General features: G+C 48.8%; 1 protein-coding gene across 6 annotated transcripts in view; it reads left to right on the top strand.

Annotated features, from left to right (window-relative positions):
- Positions 1–263: 263 nt before the first annotated feature.
- Positions 264–9,008, top strand: part of SYT6 (synaptotagmin 6) — a 71,542-nt gene continuing 62,797 nt past the window's right edge. Inside the window, exons 1-2 of one of the 6 annotated variants that reach the window (XM_072644413.1) lie at positions 264–346; positions 1,578–2,106. Coding sequence is in view for 1 of the 6 variants with exons in the window: in XM_072644417.1 (XP_072500518.1) it covers positions 1,944–2,106 (163 nt within the window). In the remaining 5 variants the exon portion in view is untranslated. Of the gene's footprint in view, positions 347–563; positions 1,144–1,310; positions 1,389–1,577; positions 2,107–2,793; positions 2,976–4,615; positions 6,299–9,008 lie in introns of those variants that run through there. The other 5 variants (XM_072644417.1, XM_072644416.1, XM_072644412.1 and 2 more) reach the window with 5 other exon arrangements.

Below are 9,008 nucleotides of genomic sequence, written 5' to 3'. Positions count from 1 at the left end.
CAGGGTATGTTAGAGTTGACTATCTTCCTGCAGCATAATCTCCTTTCTTTAGTTTCTCAATTCCCTCCGCATCCTTCCTCACCCTCCAACACCCCCCCACCCCACGCAGCCACTGTCACCCATACCTAAGGACCAAGGCAGAAAGGTAGTCCCTTCCCAATTATCACGTACCTAGCTAGTCAAATCACATTATGAACTCAACTCCATGCTGTTCTGAGACACACACACACACACAGAGAGAAAGAGAGCGAGAGAGCGAGAGAGCGAGAGAGAGAGAGAGAGAGAGAGAGAGAGAGAGAGAGAGAGAGAGAGAGAGAGAGAGAGATCATCAGCACCTTGGACAGAGGTGGGGCCCCAATGGGATGAGGACCAAGAAACCTTAAAAGCTAGATGAAGCCTTTTTCTCTGGTCCTTGCAACCCAACTATTTCCCCCTAGGATGGGACTGCATAGCCAGCTGGGAAATGGGGGACTCTGATGGGGGGGGGGTGGGGGAAAGTCAGAGGAGAGCTACATTTCAAAAGGGTCTGCCTGGGGTGGGGGGTGGGGTGGGGGATGAAGGGGTTCACAGATGGCGCGTGCTGTTGTTACCGCCAAAAGCCCTCGCCGAGAATCTCAAAGCTCCGGAACGTGAGTCACAGCCCGAGCCACTTCCAATTAGTGTGTTAATTAGAAGTAAAGACCCTCCTCCCACAACCAGCCCGGGAACAAGCCAACCCGTGGCTTCCGGAGGCTACCGCCAAAGAATGACTTTCAACCGCTAAGAAAGGAAGTGAAGACCATGGCTAAAATGCCAGGCACAGGACCTCGCTTCCACTCCGAGAAAATGGATCGTACTCTGTTGAAGAAGAGATTCGCACCGTCTCATCCATGCCCCTGTCTCTGAACAAAGTAGCTCCTCCCCTAACCCACACCGTCAGGCAGCCGCAGAGTAGATCTCTCCAGAGCTGAGAGATTTATCTCCAGAAAGAGGGGAAGGGGTTAGATGGATGGAAACGTCCTAGATTCGTTCAACTGGTGCTTAATCTCTCACTTCACTGTGTGGGGAAGTTCTTCGTTTTGTCTAACCTCAAGCCCTACCGTAATATTTTCGGTCTGTTTCCATCTTTATGGTGAAGCTTCCCGAAGATACGTGGGAAATGAGGTGCGATTCGATCCTGAGGGAGGGGGACGGACTTGAAAAAGGACGACCCGGTGAAGTGTCGTCTCTTCCCGCCCCCCCCCCCCCCCCCGGCCCATTTCTCCTGAAACTTTTCCCTCTCGTTGCCATGGAGAGAGACAGCCGATGCCTTCTGTCGCCATGGCAACGAGTGGGTGACGCGACCAGCGGATTGCGGGGTTCTAAAAGCCCCTGAACCCCAGTCCCTCTCCTCGCTCCACAGTCCTGGGGTGAGGATAGATTTCCCTCTTATTAAAAAAAAATACTGCAAGTTTAACCAACTTCCTTCGCCCAGCGGCCCGAACCCCTCCCTCAATTCTGTTCTTTTTGAGACCTGGGAGCCTTGGGTTCCTAAGATATGCCCTTAGGATCCTACTAGTCCTGGACTTAATCACCCTTTATTTTTTTTACTTCTTTAGCCTCCAAGGCATCAATCAGTCTCTCCCTCTTTCCAACCCACTCCCCAATGACACAGTACTCCGACCAGGACCAGACCAGACACTGAAACGTAAAGAGGGTGCTGACGAGCGGGAACTGAATTTCTCTGTGGTGTCTGTATCTCACTAAGGGGCGGAGACCCCGTAGACAAGTGGTTAAAAGCCTAGACTGGCAAATGCAAGTGCGGTGACTCGCCTGGGGCTGTTTGGGGGAGGGTCTTCTTGCGGACCCGCCCTGTCCCGCCCCAGCCCGACAGCAGCTGGGGACCTGGAACGGCTGCAGGGAGCTGGGCGGGACGGGACTAAAGCCACAGTGCACTGAACAGGGAAGGGGGGAGGGTCCGGGGCATGAGCAGGGTGGGGGGGTCCGAGGAGGCGAGGTGCCAGGCGGCGCTGGGAATCCTGGCCTCGCTATGTCAGGGGCAGCCGCCCCCCCAGGGTCTGGACTTGGAGACTTGTCGGAGTTTCGAGCTGCAGCCCCCTGAGCGGAGTCCGAGTTCTGCAGATACAGGTAACTGGGCGATCCTTCGCCCTCCCCTACTTTCCCTGCCACAACCCCTCTTCCTAATGCGGAGATTCTTTTTCTCATACCTTCCCTCCCCTAAGAGCAAAGATTAGATTGAAGAGGAAGGAGCAGACATTTCTTTCCATCCATTCCCTTAGTGCCATGCTCTGGATTCGGATCTTGCCAGTGTCAGAAAAAAGGGTGCTGAGGAGTGGGGCTGGTGGGAGGGGGGGTGTTGTTTTTTTCCCCTCAGAGTGCGACTCGGAAAGCTCCTAGTGTAGAGCTAGACTCTTCGGTTTAGTTCGGGGACCCTCTGCAACTCGGGAACAGCGCTCCAATGTGCCTCAGTTTCTTCTCTCTGAAGGATGGGGAGATTCTGTTCCCACAAAGAGAAGGCAAAATACCCAGGGAAAGGTCAGAAGAAGAGATGACAGACCTCCCCAGCTGCAGAGAGCTTTGTGTCTCTGTCTCTGTTTCTACATCTCTGTCTCCCGGGAGGTGCAACTGCCCCCACCCCCACCCCGGACGGTAGCTAGAAACTTGCGTTGACTCTGTGCCTCCATCGCGGGTTTTGGTGTACCAGTGCCTTTTTCTGGCTCGGTCTATTTCTCCGTCCCCGCGGGGGGGTGGGGGGGGCGGGGGAAAAGGAGGGGGAAGGGTGTCTCCGCGTCCCCGTCCCACCCCCTACCACCACCACCTCTATAACTCGCTCGCGCTCTCTCCGTGACTCACTCGGACTCGGGGCCGGTGCGGGGACTGAGCCGGTTCCTCTCTGACTTTCGGAACCCGGCGCCTTAGTTCCAGTAGCCCCCAGGATCCGACACCCAGAGCCGGCCCCAGAGAGGCTGCGGAGCCAAAGCGGGAACCCGAGCCGGGTGAGTCCCGAGCCCGGAGCCCCTACGCTGGGGCCCGGCGGCGGCCGCAGTGGCTCGGCGGAGTCGCGACAGTGGGCTATGGGCAAGCTAGTCACCGTGGGGGACTTTGTGGTGCCAGAGCCTGGAGGGGGAAGTACTGGGTCTAGAGTAGGAGGGGGCGTTTACCTGGGTTTCTGAGGACCTGATGAGCTTCCTGCAGTACCCCCCCCCCCCCATCTCGCAGCCCTTGGTCTGCAGATGTTGATTCTTTGTCCAGATTCCAACATCTGGTGGGGTGGCAGCACAGCGGGATATAAGACTTAAGGTGGGGGTACTCGAAGGGAGCGAGGAGATTCGAGGTCGGCCCTTCCACACCTGCGAGTAGCCGAGATTCTCAGTGGGGAACTGGGGTTGGCTCGGAGGGGGTGTCGGGAAATTCTACAGAGATGAAAGGAAGACTGGGGGTCTATCTCAGCTCCCTAAGCCCCACTTCCCTCTCCTAAGTCCCTGGAGGAATGGGGGTCATTGTAGAGCAATGGGGGAAAGCTCTCAAGGCCTCACCAGTGTGTCTGTCTACACGGTGCTAGTAGATAGGTGCAAGCCAGGGAGTGAGACAGGGGTAAGAGAGAGAAGCTGAAATTAAAATCCCAGGCTCCCCCCTTCCCCATCCCTCACCCTTGAATATACTGAAGCTAAGAATCCCTAGTCTCGTCCTCGGTAGCAAAGGGCGACGGTGGGTTTTTGCTCTGTGCTAGCTAGGAGTGGAAGCCTGGGCATTTGTTTCTTGCCTCTGCTCCTCTGGGTCAAAGGTTAGAAATCCAAAAGGACCGGGGACGGCGGGGAGGGGGTGCTGAGAACTGGGATCACTCACTCGGTACTGGGAGGGAGTACTGCGTCTAAGATTTGGGTCAGCTCAAGCTTAGTTCAGCCCCGATGGGTGGAAGAGGGCGCTGTTCTCCGTATCTACTGAATCTTTAATTAATGGGTTCATACTGCTGCAGAAAGAACTGTTAGAAAGAACTTCTAGACAATAAAGTAAAGCTGGATGGTCAAACGAAACAATGTATGCTATGTAGATAATAGTGATACTGATGGCTATTATGGTATAACATCTGGGGTCATAGAATCATAAATTGAGAACTGGAAAGGACCTTAGAAGGCATCTAGTCCAACCTTCTCATTTTGCAGATAAGAAAACTGAGGCCCAGAGAAGTTAAGTGATTTTCCCAAAGTCACATAGGTTGTAAGTGACAGGGGTAGGATTTGAACCCAAGTTCTCTGAGTCCTAAGGCAGCTCTCTTTTCATTACATATTTTCTCTTTCCTGTCTCTAGTCTCTCAGGACCCTATCCCTTAGGATAAGGCAATTCCATATTGCTTGTAGATAGAGTTTGCATGCTGACCAAAGAGACACCTTGGATTGGAGAGACCTCCATTCCACAAATAAATATATCCTGACATTCTTTCAATTTCCTCCACCAGTTCTACAATCTCTCAGTACCTCCCTCCCAATCCTCCAATCGCAGGCTTCCTCTCAAAATCACTCTCCTTTTGAGGCCTGTTCCACAAAGCCACCTGTCATCCTCTAGAACCTTGTTTCTTCTCACTGACCCTCCTCAGAGAGAGGAAGCAAAGGGATGACTGATTTCTATTTTTCTGCAGAGGAGAAAGACCAGCCCTCTATATCCACTGAAGGTTGTAGCTGAACTAGCAGCAGCAAGAGGAATGGATGTGAGTTAAAGTTTGCTGACAGTCAGAGCATAGGAGATGGGATGGAGGAATCACTGATGTCTACTTTATCTTAGCTCTGCCCTGGAGGCCTTTAAAGGGAAAGCAACCTTTTGTCTAGGTGGCTAAAACTCAAACTAATCTGGGTAGGTGGGGAAAGGGGCACATACATGGGGAAGGTTTTGAAGGTGAATCTGAATTGCTCTCCTGGCCAATTCAGAAAGCAAGTTTGAGTTCTCCCCCTGGGGGTAACTAGCTGCTGAGTCACTGACAGTCCCAGAAAGAGCTGGGTAGGGGCTTGATTAGGGCATAGCTTCGCCATTTTGATTAGGGCTTAGATTTCCATCTCAAAATCTCTTCTCACTTCTGATTTCCTCAGATTCCTTAGGCCTCAGAGTCTGTTTTCAGTGTCCATCAAAGAGAACAAATTGGGATTTGATAGTAGCTGCTGGTGTTATGAGGAGAATGTGATTTTTGTTCATTTGTCTAATGACCCCAGAAATAACTTCTTATTCACCTCCCTGTCTTTGAACACTGCCCTTTCTAACATAGAGAAGCTTTCCTAGTTGGTGATGGCAAATTGCATGGAAATCAATTTCATTAAAAAAAAAAAAAGAACTCACATCCCTATTTTTACAACTTTATGGCCAGAAGTTCTGTCAGTGTCTTATAGGAGGACACTTTCAGTTTTACCTTCTGGAAGTAAAGACTTCTGTATATCCTATTCAATGCCTCATAGGTTCACAAAAGTGCACAAACTTTGGCAGATTTTACTAATCTGAAAAACATTCTTCAAGTACCACTCTAGTGTCAGACTGTCTACTGTTTAAGGATCAGCCAGCCTAAATTCAGACTGGCCATACGATGTGGATTTTTTTTGGCTCCAGCAGCTCTCTAAAACTGTTAATCGGGAGAGAGGTTGTCATCTGCCTTGTAGAGAAACAGCTCAGGATTATGAAATCATAACTCCTTGAAGAATTAAGAGAAGAGATGCAATGCCAGAAGCCTAGGGAACCTGGAAGAGTAATGATCCTACTTTCCAGAATTCTAGAACCCATAATCCGATAGCGCTATGTTCTACTAGTCCTCTGAGACTAAAAGCTCTTTTGTCCCTATAGAGGTGATAGATACTTCAAGACAGCGGTTCCTAACTTTTTTAGTGTCATAAGCATAAAATAAAACATATAGAATGACAAAGGAAACCAATTATATTGAAATAGTTATTAAAAAATCTTTTTATAAAAAAGTTTACAGATGCCTGGTTAAGATTAGCACAAGGGACATCGGAATAAGACTGCCCCATTGTAGAGCTAAACCTTTAATTTCCTTCCCTCTTCTTCATCCACAGAGGATAGGTTGGGCTGCTGTTTTATAGTTAGGGGTTGGGAAAGAACCGTTTAGGTTTGGTGTCACAAGCTGAGGCAGTCACTAATATGGGGTCATGGGTAGAGCAGACCCAAAACTCTGTCTGGTTCTGCCTCAGAAAGAGGCAGGCTCTTAGGAAGGCATTTTTCTTCTGGTTAGGAGCCTTTGGAGGAGGAGAGGTATGGAGGTCCAACCTTTACCTCTTGGTTTCCTGATATACGCTTCCACCCTATGATGTAGTGACTTCTGAAGGTAAATCTTGGCTTGCTGTCTTTTCCAAAGACCTACACAGGCCTCTCTTTTCTCACTGATATCAGTTGCAGGTGGAGAGGGACATGACCATTATTCGTTCACTCTCTCCATGTTTCTTTCTCTTTTAAATAATAACTGGCATTAAATAGGGTTTTTTATGTATTATTTCATTTGGTCCTCACAACAAGCCAGTGAGGTAGATGCCATTATTGCCCCCATTTTACAAATAAGAAAACTGACACTGAGAAAAATTAAGTCCCTTGCCCAAGAATCACACAGCTAGCATACGTCTGAGGCAGGATTGGAACTCAGGTCTTCTTGGCTCCAGATCTAGCACTCTAATCCCTATGCCACCTATCTGCCTCCATATTCTTCTTTCTTTTTCCTTCTCCTTTCTTTCCTCCCTCCCTCTTTCCCTCCCTCCTCTCTCTCTTTCTCTCTCTCTCTCTCTCTCTCTCTCTCTCTCTCTCTCTCTCTCTCTCTCTCTCTCTCCTTCTCTCCCTCCCTCTCTTTCTCTCTCTTCCTGCCTCTCAATCACTCTCTTTGCCTGCCCCTCCCTTTGTTCCCCAACTTTAGGGCTACAAGAAATGGCTGAGCTGACAGAAAGCTTTTTGTTGCAGTCTACCAAAATAATAATACTAATAATTATTAAATTACAGCCAGAGCTCTTATTAAATATAACTCCTCACATTAGTCTCCTATTTGTCTGTGAATCCCCTTAATGATGGTGAGAGCAGGCATGTAATCAAAAAGCTCTGCATTTCAATAGTTAGCCCACCATTGTCTTTCTTCATCATAGCTTCACTGGGGAGCCTTCATCCCTTCTCTGTTTGGACTCTGCTAATTATCCCCATTGGTAACGTGGGCCTGGATCTCTGCAAGAAGTGAAGGAGAGCAAACACTCAACCCCCCAAAACCCTAAATTTTAATTACACTGGGTTCTCCTAATGAATTGGCAAGCCAAATGGGCTATTTTATTAATGAGCTAAATCTGAGAGCCTCAGAATAAGACAACCTCCTATCCCCATTCCTGCTCTTCCAAACACTACTGCTCTCTTCTGTCCCTTCATATAGGGACACACACATGTGCACATATAAGCATATACATACATACACATCCCCTTGCTTTTCAGGGACATCCTGGGTTGGCCCATTCTAGAGGGCATTTGGCCAATTGCCTGGTGGTCTGTGAAATGATTTTCAGCCTCTTCACTTTCCCAGAGGAGGGAGGTAGCTGAAAGTGGACTGACCCCATGGAAGGGCTTCAGGGCTTGGGCCATGGAGGTCATCCACCCTGGAAAGATTCTGTGAGCTTCAGGGAATTACTTTCTATTCTCTGACCTCCTCTTGCTCCTGGCCTTTAATTCTTGGCTCATCTCTGCTCCCTGAGATGGCAGAAGGGCACAGTTATGCAGTACTAGTTCAAATTTCTTCTCACTGTAGACCTGAACTGTCCTCTGAAAACAACCAAGATCTCTGTCTTTCATTGTCTCTTCATCAGTATCTAGGTTTCTATATTTGTGGGTTCCTGCCTTTTGAGTCTCTGCCTTTCTGCATCTCTCAGCTCTGACTCTACATCTATTTCTCTGTATCTCTGGTTAGTTTGTCTTTGTCACTCTGTATTTCTCAGTTCTGTGACTGGACCTCCATCTCCAGCTCTGGACATTTCTAGTCCTTGGGTCCTTATCTATTAACTGTTAAGTTGATTTCCACCTCTGAATATCTTTGTATGTGAGCCTTGCTCACAGAGGCAGCATTAACTCTCTCTGAAGTGTTTGAATGGGGTCTGCCTCTAAGAGTCTCCCAGAAGCCCCAGACAGACGCTGATGCCAAGCCCACCCCACCTCTGGAGTAAGGCAAAGAAAAAGACCTTCCTTTGCTTCCTCTCCCTGCTTTTTATCTTTTCAATTGCAATCTGTTAGCAGGGATGCCTATTACTGTAACAAAATGGATTTTCCTGACATGGAAGCCAGTTTAGAAAAATGGTAACAATAGCAAGCGATAAGAGCAATGATGAAACTTAAGGCCAAGTGTGGGGAGAGGGGAATTTGGTGCCCAGTGTCTAGAGAATGAGGTGTCAATGTAAGAGATAAGGTTTTGCCTGCTAATTAATAACTTGTAATTTCAGAAAGAGGGAAAAGGCCCTAGACAGTGTCACAAGAAAGCTGTCACCCTGGCCTTGGTGGGATTCTGTAAATGGCAATGAGATATTGGCCTGATAACCTTTGGAGGAATTAGCTCCTTTCCAGGAGAACAGCAGGGAAATGAGGGGTCCAGCAGATTCTGTTAAGGGTCCAGATATACTGGAAATTTGCCTAGTTCACTCAGTGGAGGGGGTCTTCTCCACCAGATTTAGAGCCAGGAACAGTGTCAGCTCACAGAATCATAAAATCAGAGTTGAAAGGTGTTTAGATATTCTCAGAGTGGTCTCCATTCAGACCACCAGCAGCAGGATCCACAGGGATCACAGAGATAAGGACAGTCACAGAGTTGTCTGTCCTGTGTCTAAGTTTCTGGCTAGCTCTGGATGGTCTAAATCCAATCCCTTCACTTTGACCTATGAGAAAACTGTGGCCCACAGGAGTAAGGTGACTCCTCTAAGGTGATACAGCCAGCTAATGACAGAACTGGGGCTAGAAGTCTCCTGATTCCTAAGCGAGAACTCTTTCTTCTATCCCTCTGGTCTTGTACTCTGAAGCAAGGACTTTTA

The sequence above is a fragment of the Notamacropus eugenii genome, chromosome 2, assembly GCF_028372415.1.
Source record: "Notamacropus eugenii isolate mMacEug1 chromosome 2, mMacEug1.pri_v2, whole genome shotgun sequence".
NCBI lineage: Eukaryota > Metazoa > Chordata > Mammalia > Diprotodontia > Macropodidae > Notamacropus > Notamacropus eugenii.
Note: the sequence above shows the minus strand (reverse complement) of the source record. Positions and strands in the feature narration are given on the sequence as shown.